This window comes from Maylandia zebra, linkage group LG20, assembly GCF_041146795.1.
Source record: "Maylandia zebra isolate NMK-2024a linkage group LG20, Mzebra_GT3a, whole genome shotgun sequence".
In the NCBI taxonomy this organism is placed as follows: Eukaryota; Metazoa; Chordata; class Actinopteri; order Cichliformes; family Cichlidae; genus Maylandia; species Maylandia zebra.
This window is the reverse complement of record NC_135186.1, coordinates 37,442,561-37,468,921: the sequence shown is the minus strand read 5'-3', so window position 1 is coordinate 37,468,921 and position 26,361 is coordinate 37,442,561. Positions and strand designations below refer to the sequence as shown.

At 42.6% G+C, this 26,361-nt stretch overlaps 2 protein-coding genes across 2 annotated transcripts in view; both read left to right on the top strand.

Annotated features, from left to right (window-relative positions):
- Nucleotides 1–26,361, top strand: part of LOC101472202 (uncharacterized) — a 53,259-nt gene that overhangs the window by 16,061 nt on the left and 10,837 nt on the right. The window contains exons 7-8 of the mRNA XM_076878787.1: nt 19,888–20,026; nt 20,119–20,216. Coding sequence (XP_076734902.1) covers nt 19,888–20,026; nt 20,119–20,216 — 237 coding nt within the window. The remainder of the gene's footprint in view (nt 1–19,887; nt 20,027–20,118; nt 20,217–26,361) is intronic.
- Nucleotides 15,718–26,361, top strand: part of LOC106675489 (galactose-specific lectin nattectin) — a 51,264-nt gene continuing 40,620 nt past the window's right edge. Inside the window, exon 1 of the mRNA XM_024806499.2 lies at nt 15,718–15,975. The gene's annotated coding sequence lies outside the window, so the exon portion shown is untranslated. The remainder of the gene's footprint in view (nt 15,976–26,361) is intronic.

The window sequence follows — 26,361 nt, the reverse complement described above, 5'->3', positions numbered from 1 at the left end:
GGCCTATGACTCAATGCCCCACAGCTGGATACTGGAATGCCTAGAATTGTACAAGATCAATGGGACCCTAAGAGCCTTCATCAGGAACTCAATGGGGATGTGGCGTACAACACTAGAGGCCAACTCCAAGCCCATAGCACAAGTCACCATCAAGTGCGGGATCTACCAAGGAGATGCTCTGTCCCCACTGCTGTTCTGCATAGGCCTGAACCCCCTCAGTGAGATCATTAACAAGACTGGCTACGGATACCGACTACGGAACGGAGCAGTTGTCAGCCACCTCCTGTACATGGATGACATCAAGCTGTATGCCAAGAGTGAACGAGACATCGATTCACTGATCCACACTACCAGGCTATACAGCAATGACATTGGAATGTCGTTTGGACTGGAGAAGTGTAGTCGGATGGTAACAAAGAGAGGGAAGGTAGTCAGAACTGAGGGGATTGAACTACCAGAAGGCAACATTGCAGACATAGAGGACAGTTACAAGTACTTGGGGATCCCACAGGCGAATGGGAACCATGAAGAGGCCGCTAGAAAAGCTGCAACCACCAAGTACCTGCAGAGGGTCAGGCAAGTCCTGAGGAGTCAGCTGAATGGTAAGAACAAGATCCCATCAACACGTACGCCCTGCCCGTGATCAGGTACCCTGCTGGGGTAATAGGCTGGCCAAAGGAGGAGATAGAAGCCACTGACATAAAGACAAGAAAGCTCCTTACCATGCATGGAGGGTTTCACCCCAAGTCCAGCACCCTGAGGCTGTACGCTAAGCGGAAGGAAGGGGGCCGGGGACTGGTGAGTGTCAGCACCACAGTCCAGGATGAGACAACGAACATCCAAGAATACATTGGGAAGATGGCCCCAACTGACCGAGTGCTCAGTGAATACCTCAGGCAGCAGAAACCCAAGAAAGAGGAGGGAGACGAGGAACCATCATGGAAGGACAGGCCCCTGCACGGTATGTACCACCGGCAGATAGAGGAGGTGGCTGATATCCAGAAATCCTACCAGTGGCTGGACAAAGCTGGACTGAAAGACAGCACAGAGGCACTAATCATGGCAGCACAAGAACAAGCTCTGAGCACAAGATCCATAGAGGCTGGGGTCTATCACACCAGGCAAGACCCCAGGTGCAGGCTGTGTAAAGATGCCCCAGAGACAATCCAGCACATAACAGCAGGGTGCAAGATGCTAGCAGGCAAGGCATACATGGAACGCCATAACCAAGTGGCCGGCATAGTGTACAGGAACATCTGTGCCGAGTATAACCTGGAAGTCCCGAGGTCAAAATGGGAGATGCCCCCAAGGGTGGTGGAGAATGACCGAGCTAAGATCCTGTGGGACTTCCAGATACAGACGGACAAAATGGTGGTGGCTAACCAACCGGACATAGTGGTGGTAGACAAACAGAAGAAGACGGCCGTAGTGATCGATGTAGCGGTTCCCAATGACAGCAATATCAGGAAGAAGGAACACGAGAAGCTGGAGAAATACCAAGGGCTCAGAGAAGAGCTCGAGAGGATGTGGAGGGTGAAGGTAACGGTGGTCCCAGCGGTGATCGGAGCACTAGGTGCGGTGACTCCCAAGCTAGGCGAGTGGCTCCAGCAGATCCCGGGAACAACATCGGAGATCTCTGTCCAGAAGAGCGCAGTCCTGGGAACAGCTAAGATACTGCGCAGGACCCTCAAGCTCCCAGGCCTCTGGTAGAGGACCCGAGCTTGAAGGATAAACCACCCGCAGGGGCGTGCTGGGTGTATATATATATATATATAATGTTCTTCCTCTACACCCCCCCCATTTTTGCACATGTCGAGGAGCGTGTCAGGCTACATTTCACTGTGTGTTATACTTGTATAACTATGCATGTGACAAATAAAGAACCTTGAACCCTTGAACCTTGAACCTTTAGATGAACTGCTGGACTTCTTCACTGTGTCATCTAGGGTGAACCATCTAGGGTGAGGGGTCTTCCTGACCAAGGATGTACCTTTTGTGCTTTCATGTTATATGACCCTTTGATCAGCAGGAACACACACACACACACACACACACACACACACACACACACACACACACACACACACACACACACGCACCCACTGAAGTATAAATAAAGACCGGGCAGTTTCTCAGTGCGAGTCTCAGTCTGGAGGCTGCCCTTGCTAGCAAGAAGTTCTGTGTGTTTCTCTTCTCTGAGTCTTTACTGAAGAAGTGTTTAGAGTATATTTCTTAACATAACCCATAAAAATACATTTCACAATCGTATAAAACAAAATAACAGGATAACAGAAGTATCACCGGCTAAACATTTCCCTCTAGTGGACAAATTAATGGTAGCGCATTACATTTTCACTTGCTTGTGCTTTACAGACAAATTGTCATGGTCCGGAGTCTGCGACTCCGTGTTTATGTTTAGTTTATTAGTATTCTGTGGTTTTGGTTGCCTTGGGTGTTTGTACTCTTCTGTTTCATGGTTCATGTTCCTATGTTCTGTGTCCCCCAGTCTGTGTTAAGTTGGTGGGTTATGTCATTGCGTGTATGTGTTTCCTGTTTTATTGTGAAGGTCTGCGTCTTATGTGAGTGTTTTCAGTTTGCCTCCCTAGTCTCGTCAAAAAAACAAACAAAAAAAACAAAACACCTGGGTCACCTGTATGAAGAAAAAAAACAGAAGAGAAAGCAAACAACAAAGAGCAACATAATAAAAAAAACAGCACCATCACAATAAACTAGCTAGCAGTAGATATCAGTAGATACTAAATAATAAACGATATTGTGCAGCACGCAAGATAGACAGCGCACAATGTGCTTTGAGGCAGCAGCCAAGAAAGCTGTAGTCCGCGTCTGTGAATACCCGTGTGTACACCTGTGTGCACACCTGTGTGGATCAGCATGCTTGCATTCCAAAGGTTTCTCCATGTAACGATCTGCTAGAGAGTGTGGGGGGGCCACAGCCCCGTCCTCCAGGGTATGAAGCAGGTATGGAGGAGATCAAAACTCCAGACATCCAGAGGCCCCCAGAACACAAGAGACCAAGGAAGACCAACAGAGGGGCAGCCGCGCCACTGTCCCAGAAAGAGCTGAGGAGAGTCCCAGATGAGGGCTCACTCAGCAGCCGCGGAGCAGAAGCCAGGGGGAGTTGCAGTGACGCGCCCGTGAGCTCCGCCGGCAGCCAGCCGTGCCTGAGTGACCGAGCCCCAGGCCGAGAGTGAGCCGGTGTGTACCTGGACGCCCATCCCCGGACACAAAGAGAGTGGTCACCTCTAACGGCCTCAGTGTTCATCGCCTGAGCTGTGGTCAGATGGAAAATAGAGTCCAAGAATTCACTGTGTTGAGTTCAAACTATGTGTCAGGGTTCCTGGGTCTTTGAACCAGTCTTTTTAGTTTATTCATGTTCTCTCTTTAGTTTCCACATGTTCACATTTCCAGTTGTACTATTTTAGTCCTTTGCTGGTGCATTATGTTCTAGTTCTACTTCCAGTGTGTCATCAGTTAGATTAAGCTCAGCTGTGTACTCACACAAAAAAAGCTGGAGTTGAAATTGTATTTTCCTAATAAAAAATAAAATAAAATAAAGAAATCTGAAAAAAACGCTCCAAAAATGTGGGTCTGTGTAAAAAAACTTCAAAACAGTTAATGCATTTCAGAAGAAAACCTTATATTAAAGCTGAAATTTGCACTTTAAAAACATTTTTATTTGATGTCAAAACCACTGTGGTGGTGTACAGAGGTACAATCCTCATTATTTATGGATCTGCAGCATCTGAGTCTGAAACTGAAGCCTGAAACCTGGATTATTGCATGTTGTGTTGAGTTGTTCCTTTTCTCTCATACTGTGTCTGTATAACAGTGGGTGGAATGATCATTGTGAGGTCAGCTGAGTACAGATGTGGAGGTGAAGTAACCTGGTCTCACAGTGACGCTGTGAACAACGTGAGGAACAGGTGAGCACTGTGGGATGGTAGAAGTGAGCCTTTGATTCAAAAGAAGAAACAAACTAAAACCTGTTGAACAGCTTTACTCAAACTAACAGGAAGTAAATGATTACCTGAAAGTAACTTGTTTCATATCTTTGAGCTGAAAACCAGCTGTTTCTGTCTCCCTGCAGCTGTGATGGAAAAACCGAGTGTGACATACAGTCAAACATTACTTATGATCCTGGAGTCTGCAAATACCTGGAGACCACCTACGACTGCTTCCCACGTAACGACTCTGTTAAACCTGTGATTAGAAATGACTGATGAACCCAATCTGTACATGAATGATTATGACCTTCCTTACAAGACGAACTGCCAACTCTTTGAGCCACGACAATACAATATATGCATACGTCAAATCAAAACCACAATGACTTTTAACACAGTTTGAAAACAACATTGTCTCCGACTCCACGGCAGGTGCTTCCTGTCAATCTTCTGACCCTCGCTTCTCGTCTGGAACATCAGGCCCACATTGTGCAAGAAACTGTTCTTTTTTGCAGAGACAATTTTTGCAGTTGCAAGAAAACATGATTAACCTCTCACCTATAAATGAGTCTATCTATCGTGTGTGTGTGTGTGTGTGTGTGTGTGTGTGTGTGTGTGTGTGTGTGTGTGTGTGTGTGTGTGTGTGTCGGCATGAAATGCACTCAGTTTCACCTCTCACCTCACCCACTAACGCTCACAGTCAAACATAGGCCACCCTCAAATGTGTTAGCAGTTTACTAAAACTATATATATATAATAGATGGAATAAATGCTGTAAATGAATGCCACTACTTCAAAGCTTAATGAAAAGACATAAATGAATGAAAGATAACAATGAATCATCTGGAATAAAAGGTTAATATGATAACCGTAAACATTTTAAGGCCATCTTAAAGCTTTCTGTTACATTGTTAAAGCAATGATTATACCGCAGATTATATAATGACAAAAGGCATTTTATTCCCTTTTACCCTTTACACTTGTCAGGGTAAGTAGCTAGTAGTAGTAGTAGTATCTTTTTGGGTCTGTACATTCAGATATTTTTGAAGTGAATAAAAATGATAATCTTTCATAATTTTTAAAAGATTACATTTTCTGTGTGAAAAGATTGATCATCATCATTTTGTTTCCAGATCCTAAAAGACTGAAATCACATTTATGAAAAAGATCTTGAAAATATATCAGCATCATTTTTTACATCAGGTTATCATGTCAGATAATAAAAATGAAAATTGTACATAAAAATTAATAAATAAAGTTATTAAAGCTTAGAGTTCAACCTCTTTTTCCTGCACGGAGCATCACTGTTGATTGTTTTCACTTATGTCTGTGTTTTATTCACTGATGTTTCCTGAACATCGACAGAATGTGGAGAATTCACAGCTGTGAGTTTATGTCCAGAACATCTTTACGTTGTGTTTACCAACTGAAGATTAGATAAGTCCAAGCTACCGCTTAATACCACAAGATGGTGCAGTAAATCAGTGTAACAGTTCTTGAACAACCATCTGAAGTTAAGAGATGAACACATGTGAATAGACCTTTTAAAATGCCGACCCCTGGTGGTTATCATTACTGTCTGCAATAAAAGTACATTTAAAGTTTACAAAGTCCTTTGAAAAAGCACTTAGAAGTAAAATTCAAACGGAAAGTCAAAAGAACAGATAAAATTATAATGTGGAGACAAAGCTAAAACAAAAAACTTAGATGCAATACAGAAATTGACAAAACAAAGACTAACAAAATAAAACAGAAGGGAAAAGGTCACAAATTGATATTCTTACATTTCAGTGGAAGTTTGGTATAGTCAAGATTGAAGGGAAGATCGAATTGGATCCTACTCTGAAATAGAATCAGAAGACTTTATTAATCCCAGAAGAAACGACGTGGTCACAGTTGGTCCAAGACAGTAAGCACAGTAGCAAACAAGTTAAATTACCAAATTAAATCATATTGTGGCTAGCTGAGGAATTATATAGATTGGGCCTCACAATTATATGGCTCTTTAGATTATCCTCTTACCCCACTGAGGCACAAGGGGAACCTCATTTCTTCACATTTTAGAAGACACCCTAACACTATGTTTCCAAAAGGATATAAAACCCTCCACATAACTTTGCTCATGATGTAACACTAAGACTAGACTAAAAGAGTTACACAACAATAACAGATACAGCTAAACACAATTTTCTTAAACTTAACATAAAGCACAGTTTACCAGAAGCCTGATGGGAGATTACATTTAGCCACTCCCAACACACCACACAACCCTCACTTAGTTGGGTTTTGAGTCTGGGGTTGGAACTGGGGCCCTGACCCACCATCACATGGCATCAAGGGCTGGAAAGGTCCAAGACAATCATGACAACCCACTGGCTCATCAGTTTAGGAAAAAGGCCTTTCTTCCTCTCTGGGCTTTAAACCTACATTTGCTGCCCAGGTGCAAGACCTCCCCCCTGCAGCAAATATTATAAACTTGTTTCTCCCATGATCCTACCTCAAGGGGGCCATGTCTGGTCAGCTCTTGTACCTCACGTGACCGTTCATGGAGATTGTGAAGGTAGTCCAATCTGGGTTCACTGCACAACTCCCACTCAAGGAGAGGCCCAGTTGCCAAGTCCACTGGAGTACGAAGCTCATGTCCAAACATTAGGGCTGCAGGAGTACGCTTAGTAGACTCTTGGACTGACATGCAGTAGGCCATTATTACAAGGGGGAGGTGCCTGTCCCACTTTTGCTGCTGGCGGGAGGTCAAGGTTACAGTTTGACTCTATGAACTCTTCCTCAGGTAAAGGACAGGTTTTAGCCAAATCCTGGCCTAATTATGGTCGCCGTGACAACACAACGTGCCCTGATGGAAATCCTAATTCTCAGCTCGAAAATGTTAACTGCTTCTGGTCAGGAAGCATGGCAAGCTGGGTGGCCAGTGTGTGGGTAAAGTGCTCCACCAGCCCATCACTCACTGCATCCTCAAAATTTCAATCTTAATTGCTGTGTAGTTCCTTGGGTATAACAAAGTGGCAGAACATCTCATTGACCAGACGCTCAGCTGTGGTAGCAACACTCTGGTCGGGTACAAACCTCATTAAGATGGAGCCAACCAGACTTGCAGCATCTCCAGTGACCCAGCCAGCTGACCCTCTGGTTTCTTAAAATTCAAGAGCGAGGTGAGAGAGGCGTGGTCAGTGGGCAGAAGTAATTTCTTCCCATAGAAATATGGTCAGAAGTGGCGGAGACCTAGCAACTCTCGACGGGTGATGCAGTAGTTACTGTCTGCTCTGCTGAGAGAATGGCTGTAGTAGGAGATGGCCTGCTCATCATTCTCACTGCCTCCCAGACCCGTGTTGTTGGAATCCATGTCCACAATAAATGGGCACTGCAGGTCTGGATAGGCCAGCACAGGGACCTAAATCAGTGCAGATTGAAGCCTTTTAAAGGGTGTGGCACAGTCCTCGGTGAGATGGAATGCACAGCCTTTCTGTGTGAGCTGGTGCAGGGAGCTTGCAATGGTAGCAGAGTCCTTGATGAGCCGCCTGTAATACAATGCCTGGCCAAGGAAGCTCCGCAGCTCTGCAACGTTGCGAGGAATGGGCCAGTTCCTCAATGCGACCACCTTTGAGGGGTCAGTGGAAACCCCTCCTGTGCTTACAACATGGTTATACTTCAGGCTCTCCAATACTGGCTTTAGAGGTGGGAACAAGCTGCCACACTTCTTCCGTGGTGTGAAGTTCCACAGCCTTAGTGCCCAAATATAGAGTAGCTCTGGGTACATCCACTGTGGCCTCCTATTTGGTCAGCATGTTTGGACCAATGATGCAGGGGTCTTGTATGTTGGCTAAACAGAACTTGTGGTCAACAGTGCAGGTAGAAACAGTTATCTGGAGAGATCTTTTTCCTACCACTCTGGCCCGTTCACCAGTGACTGCTGTGATACGGAGATCTGTGGGCTTCAAATCCTGTGGACTTGGGCCATCAATACCGGGAAGGGTACTAGTGCAAACCAGGGACAGTCTGGATCCGGCTTCTAGACGCCAACCCAACCAACCTGCAATTGTGGCTTAGTGAGGTTGGGAGGGTTTGTTGTGGGTGGCAGTTCCTACTTTATGCCACCCAACCTTACTTTGACTGTGGTGCTGGGGTTTATGCACTCGGTGCTGGACAGTAGCATGCGATGTGGCCCAGCTAACCACACTGGTAGCATTCACCTCTAGCTTGCCAGGGAGCTCTTCAAGTCCCCCATTGTAGCCATCGAGGGGGCATACTGGAGATTTGGTGGGTCATTTCTTTGTTGTTGCTCCCCTCACAGTCTGCCTGGTGCACTCAATGACTTGTGCTGAAGGTATATTCCTCTGAGCCAAGCACATGTTCAGCTCGTACTGCTTCAATTAGGGCTGTTGTTAAATTTTTTGGTACATATAGGTGAATGTGTTCCTGCAGTCTTTTTGGTTGGAGCCCTCAAACAAAGGCCTGGACAGCAAGGCCTTTGTGCTGCAGTCTCAAAGGTGGGATACCCCTGGAATTTTTTATAGTCGGAGGTCAGCAGTACGAGACTTCCATTGCCTGTCAAAAATTCTGTCCCTACTGGGGAGGTAGAGTGGCAAATGGTTCCTGCCGCCAATGACTCCTTGATACATTTCTCCATCGCCTCCCTCCCTCCACTCATACAAAGCTTGTATGAGTGGAGAGCATGGCGCCAGGAAGGAGACCAATGGTACAGTCATAGGGGGGATGTGGTGGTAAAGATAGGGCTATATTGTTGCTAGGTATTTCTTGGCCTGGAGAAAAAGGTCAGTAGAGCAGGGGGTGACACTTCCGGGGACCTGAAGGAAAAGTAAACTTGAGACAGTGGGCATGGCAGAATAAACTCCAGTTCACTGCCTTATTGTTGCTACTGTCCCAGTATCTGGGGACGTAGGTGTGGAGAAAGTTTTAGTTTCCCAGTGGTCGGTTGTCAGTCAATCAATCAATCAATCAATCAATCAATCAATCAATCAATCAATCAATCAATCAATCAATCAATCAATCAATCAATCAAACCTTTATTTGTCACATGCAATGTTACATATACATGTTACCTGCAGTGAAAATTTGACCCCCTTCTGACCATACTTACATTGCACAAACCTCACATTGGGAAGACAGGTCGGAAACAGGTAGGAAGGTAAGAAAACACTGAAAGTAATACACAAGGGGAGAGGATCCCACACTGTGCTCCTACAGGAGAGCAGTTTGAGAACAGAAAAAAACACCTCAGCACAGAAAAGCACATGGATCTTCATGTCTTACACCATAGAAAACAACATGTGACTTGCAACAGGGGTGGTATCGGGTATGGAGTTAGCTGAGGTACACAACAGCCCCATACGATCCTGCAGCCATCTTTCCGGCGCTGAACACAGCCATCTCCTGGCTGGCCCCGGGCAGCCGCATGAAGATAATGGTTGTTTGGGTTTGGTTTAGTGCGAACAAAGCTCATCCAATTTTCCAGCTGATCTAATGTCCATCACTGGTCCCCAGATCTATCGATTCCCTGTTGCAGAGTCGTGAGCTTCTCCAAGATCTTATCCATGTTATGTTCAATAAGCAAAGTCTGAGTACTCATGGCCTTGCCCATTGCAGTGCCGGCCAGCCCTTGTGGGATTTTGAGCAGCTTCTTTATTCTTCGATAAGCCAGGTTTGAGCCAATTCTGATCAGGCAAAACCTGATGGAACCTATCATGGTTCCGAATAGTTGGATGTCTTTCAAATGTCCTCTGTTGAGAACGTTGCCAGGCACACGACACTCCACTTTGCCAGCTGTTGCATGTCCAGCAGCAAACGTCTCTGCAGGATGATTGGGCTTCCTCGAGCCCAGGCTTCTCATCGATAAGAAGGTGTCAATTTCATTAAGAGACCAGTTGATCAAATCCATAATTCCTTAGTTTTTACAGAAAAAGACTGAGAGAGTATCAGACGAGACTAGACAAAGACAAAGAGCCAAACAGGAAAGATAAGAGAGGGAAAAAGATGCAACCACCTCTGTTAAGAGCCAAAAGAGCGAAAATTAGAGGGGATTAACCGTACAGGTTCAGTGTTGTGGATGATCACTGCAAAAACCTTGTTGTTCAGAGTGGTGGTGGGTATGGGAAGCTAAAGAGGTGTCAGAGAAATGTCCACAAAAGCACGTAGGAGATGTGAGGTTTGTTGGTGATAGAATCTTACAGAGAGCAAAAATCAGGGCTTAGGAAAAGATGAACCACCCACCAGTATTTCCGAGATTCCCAGCAGGCGGGATCTTAAGGCTGCTACGAAATTGCCCAGCACAGCCGCAATAGAGATATTCCCAAGCGTGGAAACGCCTCTCCCTCTCCTCTGGGGCGAGCCTTGAACACCTGATCTACAGGGACCCCAGGACCACTGCCGCCTCTTGTACATGCTCCACCCACGTGTCACTGTAGATGATAACATCATCCAGGTAGGCAGCAGTATATGCAGCGTGCGGCTGCAGCACCCAGTCCATGACACGCTGAAAAGTGACCGGGGCTCTGAACACGCCGAACAGAAGTGTGTTAAATTGGTGCACATCTGCAAAACGTTGTTGCAATGCAGCAACATCCGCTTTCTGGGCCTGTGTGAGATGGTTATCAAAATGGAGGGAGGTGGGAATTGTGGAATTTGGCACCTCCGGACCCAACTCATCTCTTTCTTTCACCATGCTCACCAGAGAAGTGGTTTCAGCCTTTCTCCATGCTTTGTTTGTGTGGTTCCTCCCTTGTCCTAGTCAACATCTCCCACTTGCCGTGTGACCACAAAGAGTCCTTGCCCCCTTGGCGAGTAACTCCGAGTATCACCGGCCACTCGGCCTTGGCACAGAAGCTCATTAACCTATTTTAGTTGCTGGTACTGGAATATTTTGGATGGTTTCTACACTTGGAGCTGAGGAGTTTGTCTGCAGAAAGGTCACTTTTTCTGAACCTACTTACAGTGGTATGAAAAAGTGACCCCAACACTTTCATTTAGAAACTGCATTTTCTGTTTACTTGTATCTTTGTCTGATATTTAAATTTCTTTGATGATCTGAAACATTTAAGTATGACAAACATACAAGAAATCAGCAAAGGGACAAACACTTTATCACACCATTAGACTTGGATTGTAACCATTCTCAGTCACATGTTTAACTTTTGCATGTTGCTGTAGCTGGTATGTTCAATGGTATGTTGTGTTTTTCATGGGCTAGTTCAACATTTCTTCACACAGTCACAGTTGATGCAAACCGCTTTCTCAATAATACTAAAGATTTTTGAAGCAATAATGATGCTTTCCCCAGTAACCAACTCAATTACACATTTTAACTCATTCTCCAAAATACTGTCTCCTTTTCGTGCTCTCTCTCACATGGACATTTTCCATGCAAATCCAAACAAATGTGTTCCTTGCTGGCCTCCTGCCGCACCCTGTCGATTACCATACATTCGACCTAGTTTTTTAAAAAAAAATTGTTTTGTTTTTGTGATTCTTGCTGGGGTTGTGGCGCAGGAGATCTAGTAATTGGAGCATTTGGTTGTCCAATCCCTGGCCGCTCCAGCCTGCATGCCAAAGTAACCTTGGACAAGATACTGAACCCTGAATTGTTTCAAGTGCATTCATTGTTCGTTCTAGTTTTATTTTCTTGATTGTCTTATGATTCTGTATTCTGTGGTGTTTGCATTTAGCTTCCTGTTTTTCTTAGTGTCCATAGGTCTTGTTATCTCCTTACTGATACAATTTCCTTGTTTTTTATTACATTCCTTTACTTCTGAGTTTCTGAGATCCTTTTGTTTGTATTCTGTTCACTCAGTCTTCTTTATTTTAAACTCAGTCGAATATGCATGCAGTGTATTTGTCATCTGTTACTTCCTGTTTTAATTTGGTGGTCTGGAGTCTCTTGTGCTTGTATTTAGATCTACTTCCTAGAGGCTTGACCTTTGAATTTGACCTTTCAATAAAAAAATGTGTAAAATCTGAGTGCCTGATAATGAGATTGGGGCCCTTCCACTCCCTGGCTGGATCAGCTCTGTCTCATCAGCAGCAGTATACAGTGAGGTCAATAAGTATTTGATCACCCTGTGATTTTGCGCGTTCTCTTACTTAGAAATCATGGAGGGGTCTACAGTTTTCAGCATAGGTTAGATTTCCACTGTGAGAGACAGAATCTAAAAAGAAAAATCCAGAAATCACATTGTATGATTTTTGAACAATTTATTTGTGAATTACTGTGTCAAATAAGTATTTGATCACTTGAGTCAAAAAATAATAATATTTAGTACAGAAGCCTTTGTTAACAATTACCGAGGTCAAACGGTTCCTGTAGTTCTTCACCAGGTTTGCACACACTGCAGGAGGGATTTTGGCCCACTCATCCATAAAGATCTTCTCTAGATCTGTCAGATTTCGGGGCTGTCGCTGAGCAACATGGAGTTTCAGCTCCCTCCAAAGATTTTCTATTTGATTTAGGTCTGGAGACTGGCTAGGCTACTCCTGAACCTTGATATGCTTCTTACGGAGCCACTCCTTGGTTTTCCTGGCTGTGTGCTTTGGGTCATTGTCATGTTGGAAGACCCAGCCACGACCCATCTTTAATGCTCTGACTGAGGGAAGGAGGTTTTTACCCAATATGTCACAATACATGGCCCCATTCATCCTCTCCTTAATACAGTGCAGTCGTCCTGTCCCCTGTGCAGAAAAACACCCCCAGAGCTTGATGCTTCCAGCCCCATGCTTCACTGTAGGTATGGTATTATTGGGATGATACTCATCATGCTTCTTCCTCCAAACATGGCGAATGGAGTTAAGACCAAAATGTTCTACTTTTGTCTCATCTAACCACAGGACCTTCTCCCATGACTCCTCTGGACCATCCAGATGGTCCCTGGCAAACTTCACATGGGCCTGGACATGGGCTGACTTAAGCAGGGGAACCTTCCATGCGATGCAAGATTTTAAACCATGACGTCTTAGTGTATTACTGATAGTAGCCTTGGAAACGATGGTCCCAGCTCTCTTCATGGCATTGACCAGCTCCTCCCGTGTAGTTCTGGGCTGATTCTTCACCATTCTTGGCATCATTGAAACCCCACGCCTGGCCCCAGTCCGAGGGACATTGACAGTCATCATTAGCCTCTTCCATTTCCTGAAAATTGCTCCAACAGTTGTTCTTTTTTCACCAAGCTGGGTGGCAATCGCCCCATAGCCCTTTCCACTCACTGTATATGGACCATCCAGTCTCTGCCAGATGATCTATCTCTCAAAGCAGAAACCAGGCCTAGTTTGTGTTCCTTAGATTTATAGTTTATGAGTGCTAGTAAGAGCATTTCTCCTTGTGTTTCCGAGTGTGCTTCCATCCTCTAGTCTCAAGAAGTGGTTTCCTATCCACTGGGATACTCACCTCAACAATTCACCTGCCTGCTCATCCTTTGATGGCTCCCTCCTCTATGGATTCACAGAGCTGTGGACCTTCTCGCCCCCTGCTTCCCCACTTAAAGGTCACAACCTCACCTCATCTGAAACCTGAGCCATTTCCAGCCACTCCCTTGCTCCTCTCATCGCCTCATAAGCCCTCTGAGTGAATATTTTAAGAACTTCAAGGTACATCACAGTAAATGTCTTTCTGAAAGTGCTATGAATAATTTTAAGGATATAATTCCTCCACTGTTATCTTCCTCAATGTCTTGTGCCAACACCAAGTTTACTGCTCCATCGAGTGTTTTGCGTTTGGGTCCAACATCCTGCGTGCTGCACAGCCGTACCTCGACAGTCTAAACTGGGAGGCAACTACAGAGAGTACCGCAAAGGAACACAAAAACAGGGAACCTGAGAGGACACATGGAACAATAACGTATTATAAAAATGCAAAGAGGAGGGCTGTGTATCAAACTCTAACAGCAGTGCACAGTCACATACCTGCATTCATGACAAAGACCAACAAAGTAGAATGGTTAATTTTGGTGAACAACCAGTGTGAGCCCTGTGTGAAAAGACGGCATAGTTCGCTAGTCTCTTTCCTGGTAACGAAGTCTCACATGGAACGAACATCTAACCCAACATAAGGATGACAGAAGTAACCCACAGCAAATGATATTTAACCAAAAATAACCAAGTCAATTTCTATTAATGTTATGGACTAGCAACATGATTTCTTTCCACAACATTTACATTCGTTACCTCTGTGGGAATCCTTCATCACTCTGAAGATTACTCACAATTCTTTGCCCTTCATAGTCAATGCAGGGTGACATTTGCAATAGTAGGTGATGCCATTGTCCCATTTAGCAGGATTTAACTTCAAACCTTTTTAACTACACTGCTTCGCCAACTGGATGTAACTAATCAATTAGGTATGAGCCTCCTATTGGACAAATACTGAATGGTGATTATCTTTCAGTTGGCAACAAGTTGCCCAAATGATGCAATGAGTTGCTTCTCATTTCTTAAACAACCTTGTTGAAAGACACATCTCGTGGTCGTGGAAAAGATGATAGTGTGTGTAAAAAGGGTCAAACCATTGTCATGCATCAAGCAGAGAAAACAGCTAGTGGACAGTGGGGACAGAGCATCTTAGAGGTAGGAATGTGGCCAGAAAAAAATGTAATTTGCGAGGGAGCATAAAGATTGGATTCTGGAGCACTGGAAGAAGGTCATGTGGTCTGAGTCCAGATTTACTCTCTTCCAGAATGATGGCACATCAGGGTAAGAAGAGAGGCAGGTGAAGTGATGCACCCACCATGCTTGGTGCCTACTGTACAAGCCTGTGGGGGCAGTGCTCTAGGACTGCTGCAGTTGGTCAGGTCGAGGTTCAGCAATAGTATGTGCTCCAAGAATGAGGTCAGCTGACTACCTGACTATACTGAATGACCAGGTTATCCCATCAATGGATTTTTTCTTCCCTGATGGCATGAGCATATTCCAAGACGATAATGCTAGGATTCATCGAGCTCAAATTGTGAAAGAGTTGTTCTTCCAGCATGAGACATCATTGTCACACATGGATTAGCCACCACTGAGTCCAAACCTAAACCCCATTGAGAATCTTTGGCTGTGCTGGAGAAGGCTTTGTGCAGCAGACTCAGGTTGTTGGTAAAAAGTTAATGCAACACTGGATGGAGATAAATCTTGTGACACTGCAGAAGCTTCTCGAAACAATGCCACAGCGAATGAGCGAGTAATCAAAGATAAAGGCGGTCCAATGAAATATCAGAGTGTGTGACCTTTTTTTTGGGTGGAGACTTTTTGTTTAGCCAGGCAGTGCATGTTACAAAAGCAAAGACTATCAATAATTCAGAACACAAACACTGCATCACCGACCCAGGACCCTGACAGAGGCCATGTTTCCATATTGCACATGTACTGTAGTGATGGAAGTGAAATGAATGAAGAAATACATAAAGGCAACACGTGAACAAGAGGAGCTTCATAGAGCTCATCTTAAAAAAGCAAATGTGTTTGCCACAAGATCACATTCAGGTCACAATTGTGATGGGAAAAGCTGTCAGACAGGACAGGCTTTAAAAAAGAAGACGCCTCTTGGATGAAAGTGGAAACTCCAGAAACCTTTTGCATGAAGGTGTAGCTGTGTACAGTGACATGTTATGTTTTTCAGTATTTTTCCTATTTTGTTTTGGCGCTCTCTTGTCCTGTGTCAGTGTGCACAGTTTGGCTTCCCTCGTCCCGTTAGCCTCAATTAGTCCCAGCTGTGTTCCCTCTTGTTTCACATCCTCGCCTTAGCCTAGGTGTATTTAAGTCCTCTGTCGTCCTCTGCTTGTTGTTCTGTTGGCCTCTGTGTTTCCCTGTATTCCATATTTTTGAGTCTCCAGTTCTCTCCTGAGTTTTTGTGTCTTTGAGTGTTTTTGCCACAGCAATAAAGCTGCCTCTTTCAGTTCATCCTTTTGTAACTGCGCCCTGTAATTTGGATCCTCACTCTACCTGCTGCACAGCCGGACCTGAAAAGTTCTTCACGCAGTCAGAGTTGAAGTAACACTTCTGTCTAAATACTGTGAGTGTTTTTGAAACTCTGTTTTCCTCGTGAACTGGCTTCAGAACACATTTTCACCCACTTTCTCAAATCTTTCTCCTTTGCGTGCTTTGACCAGAGAGACGTGTGGAGATAATCCATGCAAATGTGAAAATTTTCTATACAAATGTGTTCCTGCTGCACTCATGCTGCACCCTGTTTTTCTTTTTTAATAATCGTTTTATCACTACAAACATCAAGCAGCTAAAACATCCACCTGCTGCCACCCCATTTAAACCACTGTAAACACTGGTGTGTTGAACACCCACAGCTGTTGCTGCATGTGTGTCTGTGTCGTCCACTTGGTCTCCGTCCTCTTTGTTCCCTCTTTAGGACGCTGTTAATGAACAGGGGAGTGTCACTTTCTCTCTGAGCTGATCAGGCTCTTTGAACTGTTCTGTGCTCTTCATTTAAATCCAGACGTGATCACATTTTCAAACTGTAGCTCCTAAACTTTGGAACAGCTCTTCACGACATGTGAATCATTACAAAAAAAGTTGCAATAATTTGTATCGTGTTTTAAGAAAAAAGAAAATTCTTACCAGTTGCTAAACTGATTTAACCAATCAACAAATATGAGATGTGAGCCTCTCCCAGCTGTCACTGGGTCAGCTGATCCAGGCTTACATAACTTTTAATGTAAAGTAGTTTTATTTCCTTATTCATTTACATCTGAGATAGAAGATAATCCACATTTTGGGTTTTTTGCACTTTGCATATACATTACAAGTTTTATTCAAACAGAGTGAATCCAGCAGCTCTGTGTTTGATCCTCCATCAGCTCTTCACTGTAATCCAGATCTCCTAACATGATGCTCTGCTCCGGACTCAGCAGCACACTGTGTGAGTACAACACACTGATCATCCTTTATTTATACATGAAATCAGCTGCACATGTTCAGTCTAATCCTTTTCTAGCTTTCCACTGTGCTGTACTGTGACATGCTTTTCTTTCTGCTTTATTGGATCAGTTCATCTAACATCCTAAATACATGTTTGCATCACCTCAGCAGGACAGTTAGGCTTCACAGAGTCCTGAGAGCAATTCATGGCTGATCATTTACTTTGAAGAGTTGAAGTCAAACTGTCAACACAAATAAGTTTATTGACAAAAGTTGGAAAGATGAAGAGAATAAATGTGTCATTGAAATCTGCTGTTTAGAAAGAGTTTCCAAAGAATCCAGGTGTGAATGAAAGCAGCAGCTTTCTCCTGTTTGCTTTTCATTTCTGTTTCATGTTTTGAGGTGAATTCAACTTGATATCAAACACACAGTCTGACACTGAGCTTTCTTTCTGTCTCTTTCAGTGCTGGCAGCAACCTGTTCACTCATCACTTCAGGTAAATGCTGTTTTACTGCTTCTTATATTCTGGTCACAAAGAGCCTTTCTGTGAACTTTCTCATTATTAGAGCTCACCTCTTCTTCTTCTGTCTGTAACTACTAAATATTGTATTTGTGTGATCTAAAATCTAAACTCTATCCTTCACACACACCTTTTTAAAATCTTATTTCTGTTCCCAGTGAAAATGAAATGAAACCTGTCTGGTGGCTGCTGGGCGGGTGGGGGGGGGGGGGGGGGGGGGTTCTGGATGTTGTGGGGCTCCTTGTTGACATGTGAGGAAATCAGGGATAGAGGCTTTGGATTGCAACCTGGTGGGGGGGCTCCACTTCTTTAAGGAGCAGGTCTGGAGGGGGGGTTCCAACCTCAGAAGGAAACGCACCCCTCGTCCTCGTCCACACCCAGAAATACTTTGCAGTGTCAAATACTATGAATCTGCAGAAATACAACGATTTAGCAGAAACACTGTGACTTGGTAGAGATACCATGATTTACATGAACTCCTTTGACTTAGCAGAAATACTATAATCTAGCAAAAATAGTCAAACGTAGCAGAAATTCTATCATTGAGCAGAATTACTATGATTTAGCAGAAATGTGTGAATGCCTGTGAGCGTTCTCACAAATATGAAATAAACACATGTAAGCTGAGACTCTCTAAAGAAACAGCATTGTTGTTGTTCGGCTTTTCATTTCGCCATTTGTTGATTCACTCGAAGAACAAGTAACGTAATATAGTACAGTTTTATTTATATAGCACATTTAAAAACCAAAGCAAAGTGCTTCACAGTAATATGGAGAGTCAGCATAAGTCAATAACAGGGTACAAATCAGGCACTAACAGACCAGAAGAGCTAGATAAATACAAAATCCACTAAGAAGACAAAAACAGCAGGAACATTAATAATAAAAGCATAAATTTAATAAAAGATTTAAAAGTTAAAAATTTAAAAGATTTAAAAGGGTATTAACTGGTCAGGAAAGCCAAATCAAATAGATATGCTTTCAATCTGGATTTAAAGGACTGGATAGAGTCAAAATGGGTCAAGTGATCAGTTTGATATCAATCTTTTGTGATACACCGTCATATTTACATTATTTGTACAGTGCCAATGATTTGCTTTGGTAGCTGCTCAAATTTCACTGCAGGGCAACCTGCATGTGGCGAATAAAGCCTTGATTGATTGATTGATTGATTGATTGATTGATTGATTGATTGATACCAAAATTAGGGGGAATTTACGACTGTGCGCTATGTGCTTCGAATATTGTGTGTAGTTTTTGTTTTATACAGTTGTCAGTCAGGCCTCTAACTATGAAACAAATTACACTCCAAAAGACCCCGGGCTTCTGAAAAGATGACCCGGGCTTAAACCTAGCATTTATTTTACATTATACATTTACATTATTACATTATTATACATTTATTTTTATTTCAGGCTTTATCAGAGCTCAAGTTTCTCCTCCTGTGACCCCCATATCCACAGGGAGAGTGGTCACCTCTAACGGCCTCAGTGTTCATCGCCTGAGCTGTGGTAAGATGGAAAATAGTGTCCAAGAATTCACTGCAGATCAAATTCAGACTCTCAGGCTAAATTCAACAAACTTAACAAGTATTGGATGAACTGTTTATAGTTTACAGCCTTTTTATGCACAGCTGCTTATTTTCAGTTTAAATTGTATTTTCCTGATCAACAAACCAACAGTGCATTTATTCTTTAAAAAAGCTCTGAGGATGTTGGACTGTGTATAAAAGTTCAGAAACATTTGATGTAGATTAGAAACAAAAACACTGACTTAAAGTTTCCTCCTTGATCAGAGTTAATGTAATATCCACTGTGGTGGTGTACAGAGGTACAATCCTCATTATTTATGGATCTGCAGCATCTGAGTCTGAAACTGAAGCCTGAAACCTGGATTATTGCATGTTGTGTTGAGTTGTTCCTTTTCTCTCATACTGTGTCTGTATAACAGTGGGTGGAATGATCATTGTGAGGTCAGCTGAGTACAGATGTGGAGGTGAAGTAACCTGCTCTCACGGTGACGCTGTGAACAACGTGAGGAACAGGTGAGCACTGTGGGATGGTAGAAGTGAGCCTTTGATTCAAAAGAAGAAACAAACTAAAACCTGTTGAACAGCTTTACTCAAACTAACAGGAAGTAAATGATTACCTGAAAGTAACTTGTTTCATATCTTTGAGCTGAAAACCAGCTGTTTCTGTCTCCCTGCAGCTGTGATGGAAAAACCGAGTGTGACATAAAGTCAAACATTACTTATGATCCTGGAGTCTGCAAATACCTGGAGACCACCTACGACTGCTTCCCACGTAACGAGTCTGTTAAACCTGTGATTAGAAATGACTGATGAACCCAATCTGTACATGAATGATTACAGTTTCTATGGGATCTGTGTCTGTTTCAGGCCAAAGTGTAACATGTCAAAACTTCCAGTCAAACCTTCAGTGTGGTGAGAACACAGCTTCTATGTCTTTCTACATTTAATGCAGTAAAAATATCACCATGGTTACAGTTTGACTCTATGAACTCTTCCTCAGATGAAGGACAGGTTATAGTCGTCTCCTGGGCGAATTATGGTCGCCGTGACAAGACCACGTGCTCTCATGGACGTCCTGTCTCTCAGCTCCAAAATGTTCACTGCACCTGGTCAGGAAGCATGAACTATGTAACTACCAGGTACAGATGCTGACTCTGTTTCTTCAGCTCTCCATCTTCTCTCAGATGACGCAGTGAATTTTCACTGATTCACCTTTGACCTGCATTCACAGGTGCAATGGGACAAACAGCTGTACTGTTGATGCAAATATCTCAGAAGACCCGTGTGTAAACATTTATAAGTACCTGGAGGTGTTTTACACTTGTCAGGGTAAGTAACTCAAATAATAAACTTCTAAAGATAATCTTTTAGGGTCGGTACATTCAGACTTGTTTTTGAAGTGAATGAAAATGAAAATTCTTCATCATTTTTAAAAGATGAGCCTTTCTGTGCTGAAAAGAATCATCAGAAAATCATCAGTCACGAAGATTTCGTCAGTTTGTTTTAGATCCTGAGTGAACGCGCACATCATTATCACAATACTTAATAACAGAAATGTGATTTAGTCATCAAAAAAATACAAATATAATAAAATAATAATAATAAAAAATTAATTAAACCAATTTGACATTTATAGCTGCAGCAGCAGTCATGTGGGGTTTGTGTGAAAGAACCCAAAATTCAGGCACTTGCTGTGATGCAAGGAAGCTTTAGTTGGAAATAACAAAAGCAAGGACAGAACTAAACATAAACTTAAACTAAATAACAAACAAAACCTGAAACCATATGTGGCAAGGAAGACGCATGACGGGTCCAGAGGTCTGATTTGAGAGCGAACTTCATTCACACAGTGTGACTACAGCTCTCAGCTGCAGGCCACACATACTCCTTGCCACCACACACACACCAACAACCCTGAATCCCCGTGTCTTTAACTCGTTGGGCGTGATTGCGGACGCCATGCAGGTGCATCCGCATGGCATCCGCAGACCACGCCCCACCACAAACCCGGACCTATTGACAGGAAACGCTGTTGACATCCTTCCATCTTACATTATTAAAGATGGGTTTAACGTTATCGGGCCCTGTATTTTATCTCTAATGCATCTGTCATTGTTATTGGGCTATGTTCCAGCTACTTTTAAACGCTGTAGTGCAACCTATACTCAAAAAGAGCTGCCTCAGTCCACTCACTAACTTTCTGTCTAAAGTCCTAGAGAAGATTGTTCATTACCAACTTATTTGGATGCAAATAATATCGGGGAAAATTTCATTCAGGGTTTAAGCCACGCCATAGCACGGAAACTGCATTACTGAGAATCTTAATGACTTTCTCTCAATTGCTGACTCAGGGCGCCCTGTGGTCTTAGTTTTGCTTGATTTGTCCTTTTGATTAGGTGGACTGTAATGTCCTTTTAATGAAGCTTGAGCATCACGGGCAGTGCCCTTAGCTGATTTAAATCCTATCTATCAGAAAGGTCCTTTTCTGTCACCATGGGTACCTACACCTCCTCCATTGCCCCTGTTACCCCTGGTGTCCCCCAGGGGTCTGTGCCGGGTCCTATGCTGTTCTCTCTGTACTTGTTACCCTTGGGCCAAATCTTTGATAAATACGACTTTTCTTTTCACTTTTATGCGGATGACATTCTAATCTATTTTAAACTGGCTGGTGATGTCACATCGTCATTGCAACACTTCTTTAAATGTATGAGTGAAGTTAAAAACTGGCTACTGAGCAATTCCCTCATTTTAAATGATAAGAAGACAGAAATTGTAATCTTTGATTCTCCCTCCTCTCGGGCTGAAGTAACTGGTATATTTGGGCTCTTTGCTGACTCCCTTTCTGACACTGTGAGGAACTTGGGTGTTGTCTTGGACAGTTCCTTCAAGCTGGACAAAAATGTGTCCTCTGTAGTTAAATCTGGTTTCTATCAATTGCATCTAATCTTTAAGGCCAAGCCCTGCTTACCACGTAAGGACCTGGAAAAACTTATCCATGCCTTTGTTACATCAAGATTAGATTACTCTAATTCCCTCTATACTGGGGCCCGTTCTTCGTACGTCGCTTACTACATCCAAGATCAAATGACACATCCAAGATCAAATCATCGCGCTAACCGTGAGCTCGCTAATCCGGTTCCCCGAACACACCTGCTGTTGACGATTACTACAGCTGGACGCAGGAATGTGACATCACTGGGTGTCGTAAAAGGGGCTACGCATCGATAGTAGAAACATTGATCGGCAACCCGCTGATTGGTCGGCGAAAATGTCCAAGGGGCGTGCTCGGTATTTTCCGGCAGCAGAGCAAGAACTCATGAGTGAGGGATTTCAGGAGTTTCAGAGTTTAATTAAAACGCAAGAGAACACTGCAAAGGCTGCAAAAGCAAGGAGAGAGGGCTGGCAGGAAGTTGCTGACAAATTAAACTCGTAGGTAATTTAATAATAATAATAATAATGGATTGGATTTATATAGCGCTTTCCAAGGCACCCAAAGCGCTTTACGATACCACTATTCATTCACTCCCACATTCACACACTGGTGGAGGCAGCTACGGTTGTAGCCAGGCTGCCATATCGCGCCATCGGCCCCTCTGGCCAACACCAGTAGGCGGTAGGGTAGATCTATCATATGACACTATATTGTCCAATATCATATGGCATTATATTATATTATAATATGTTATATTATATCCCCTTTCACATTAGAGCCACAACAGGACCCACAAGAAAATGGGAACAAGTAAAAGTGGAATACAGGAGTATTCTACAGAATGGTAATATTTATCTCTTAGATTGCTTTGCGTCTCTTGGCAAGGTAATACTGGCCTGTAATACTCTGTTAGTTTGTTCATAACAGCAACCAAGAAAAGGGCAGAGGAAAAAAAGACAGGTGGTGGTCCTGCACCCCCTCGTCAACAAGTTGGTTAAGTAAATAATACCCTCACGGGAATATCGATATCTCTCAATGAGCACACTGTCGCGCTGAGCTAAAGGATCCTGTCTGTCCCGCAATATATGCTGAATTCTGAGGACTCTCCTTATCAATCTTGCACCTTCCGCAATGGGTTGGTCGCGTATACGGACAGGACATGGCTGCGACAGACTTCCCAAATCCACCTTCGCTTTTATAGCCGTGGTCTCTCATCTTGATTACACGAAGTAATTTACAATTACTACTCTGAAATATGAATTACATCTGTAATAATCACATACATGTAATAGAATGTTAATAGTACATTTCCCTTTTTTAGGAAATGACCTGTATGTATCTGTGTGACATCAATAAAAGGATCAAGTGCTGCATTACCTTTAGTTACATTGATAATATTTATTTATGGTGAAACAGTGGAAAAATATCGCTGTTGCTTTCGTATAAATGAAGCGGACATACCTGCGTGGCCACGATCTAATCCTGTTTACATAAAGTAAACCTGCTCCCGAGCAGGTTTACGCTTACGGCTCTGTTGCTATGACAGCAAGTCCCGGATGAGCTTCGGGGAACCGAACGATCCAAGATCACGCAAAATCGTCAACAATCTAATCCGGCTAACCTACTTAGCGAGGTACGAAGAACGGGCCCCAGGTCTCCATTCTGCTCTTGTTTACAGACTGCAGCTCGTTCAAAATGCTGCTGCACGTCTCTTAACCGGAACTGGTAGGTTTGAGTCTATTACTCCAGTTCTCTGCGACCTGCACTGGCTTTACATTTAATATTGCATTGATTTTAAAATCTTATAGCTCACTTTTAAAATCATAAATAACACCACACCCAGCTTTCTTACGGATGTCCTCAGCTTTTAATACCCGTGGGAGAGCAGAGGTGACCACGTATTCGCCTCTATTGCATCCTACCTCTAGAATAATCTCCGTCAAGCTCTTCACACGTCTGATTCAATTCAATCTTTTAAATCTTGATTAAAAACGTAGTTATTTAGCCTTGCCTTCCCTGCCTCCTAGAGCTCGCATTTTTAAGTGAACTGTAACTTATCTTTTTTGCTTTTATTATTGTATTTATGATTATGCCTGCTGTATGATTGGTTAGTTATGTCTCCCACCTGTTAGTATATAGTACATTTTTTTTGTACATAATTTATTTTTTCATTTTATTTACTTGTATTTATCATTGCTCTTATTTGGTTTCTGTGAAGCCCTTTGGCATACATCTGGTTTTTAGATGTGCAATATAAATAAAATTGTATTGTATTGAAATGACACGTATGGGGTGAACACAGTTGAAACTAATGGGCATAATGAGACAGGACCTTCAAAGTAAAACAGGAAGATCACAGGCTGTTTTAGAAACACAAACTCAGATACACAAACAGAACACCTGGGGGGAGGACAGCACACTAAGCACAAGAACCAAAACCCTAGGAGCTAAGAAAACAAGAATAAACCCTAAGCATACGATGACACCAATATAACACAAAATGCTGGGTGTAACGACCCAGGACCATGACAAACTGTTTACAAAGTAATTTTAACAAGCAAAATGTAGTTTTGTATAATTCAAACAGAAAATCAAAAAGGACAGAAAAAGTTATGATGTGGACACAGAAACAAAAAGATTAGATGAAAAACAAAAAATAATAATAACAAAGACAAAGAAAACATTTTTTTTCACATTTCAGTGGAAGTTTGGTGTCGTCCAGATTGGAGGGAAGATCTAATTAAGTCCTACACGATTAAAAGACTTTTAACCCCAGTTGCTCCAAGACAGTAAGAACACCTTGAGGGTAAACACAAGCTGCAGCAGAGGAAACGAGCTACATTTGCTTATTTTGTGCAGGCTATTGTGACGTTACATTAAACTGTGACCATCACCAGTGAATATGGGTGTGTTTTCTAAATCAGCAGTAGGTGTTCAAAAGGCAACGAAGTGAACAGGATGTGTGCAGGATGTAAACAAGTTGTACAGATCATGTATGTTGATTCTAACTTTATTTTACACTTCATGCCTAAACTTTGTGGTTTTTATGGTTTTTAACAACAATTTGTTAAACTCACAGCCAAACTCTGAACATCACGCTGCTGCAATAAAATCTATGTAGTTATATATTAACTGATCAAAGGTTCTGTGTAATCAGTGTTCATTAGTAATGTTCTTTGTTGTATTACAGGCTTTAGGATTCATGTTTAGTTCAGTACAGGTCAGCTGGGATCAGTGATGATGGAGGGAATTTTACTGCAATCACAGAATTCCTTAAAGATGAAGAGGAAAGGAGCTAAACTGGGTCACAGCAGGAAAAATAAGAAAACCAGAATCTTATCCAACCTCAGGTTTCACACAATAAATTCTCTCTGAAAACAGCCATGCAGCTACTACTGCGACGTGTGTGAAACATGCATCGCTTCTTGGCTTTAATAGCACATCGCAGCATTCAGCCATTATTCTAACATTTTTAGTTTCTTATAGATAGTTGTTCGCTCTGTGCACACTGCTGGCAAACGATGCTTATTTTACTTCATTTCTGCTTTGATTCATGAAAGCGGTTATAAATGGCGTTCACCTCTGAACACTCAGCGCGGATCATGACTGTGTGAAGTTTTAGGACAAACAACGTTTTGGCACTGCGATAACAGCTTTGAGCATCCATGCAAGTGAATATTGAGCAAACTATAATATATTACGCTACTGAAAATAAACCTATCAGCAGCTATCACAACCACAACAGGCAGAGGACAGGATTTTCATGATTACATTTCATCCAATTTACATTAAATTGTGTTCCACAGACTATTAATTCACATTTTTATGACTCGTTTAAATATTGTCCTCCTGAAACAGAAACAAGTACATTTGCCATCAGTTGCAAAAAAACACATAACGTTCAGTCACAAAACTGACACTGAGGCTCTTCAGTAAATTCAGCACATTAAGATTTGTCCTGCTGCACATGTTTGTTAATGTCGCCTCCTTTAAAATTTAACTTTGATCTATGTAATCTCATTTGATGTTTAAATCAAGTAGCTCACTGAGGTACATGTAGCAAGCAGGGGCACATATTCACTAGATTATTTATTTTTTGTAAGTTTTTTGGAACATTTTTTTCATATTTAAAGAGAAACAATATATTATATTAATAAACTGTATTACATTTTACATTTTGTAAAACCTTTTTTTCCCTCAGCAGGCCAATAAAGTTGGACATGGGACCGTAAAACGTCTACACCATCAAATGAAGTCATGAAAGCACAGGACAACATCAGAATGCTGACATGCTCACATTTCTTCTCTGCAGCCACCACATAGTCCTTTAGAGGCTTACAGTCACAAACTCACTCACTGCACACATAAACTATTAAAAAACACTATAACCTACGTCACCCAGGAGTTACAACACTGTAAAACATTTAATGCATTATTTCAGGTACATGTAAACCTTGTTTTATTTGACATTGCTGTACTTGATTATTATTATTGTTTATTCATTTTTGCATCTAAGCTTTCTTTCATTTTAATATCGTGTGT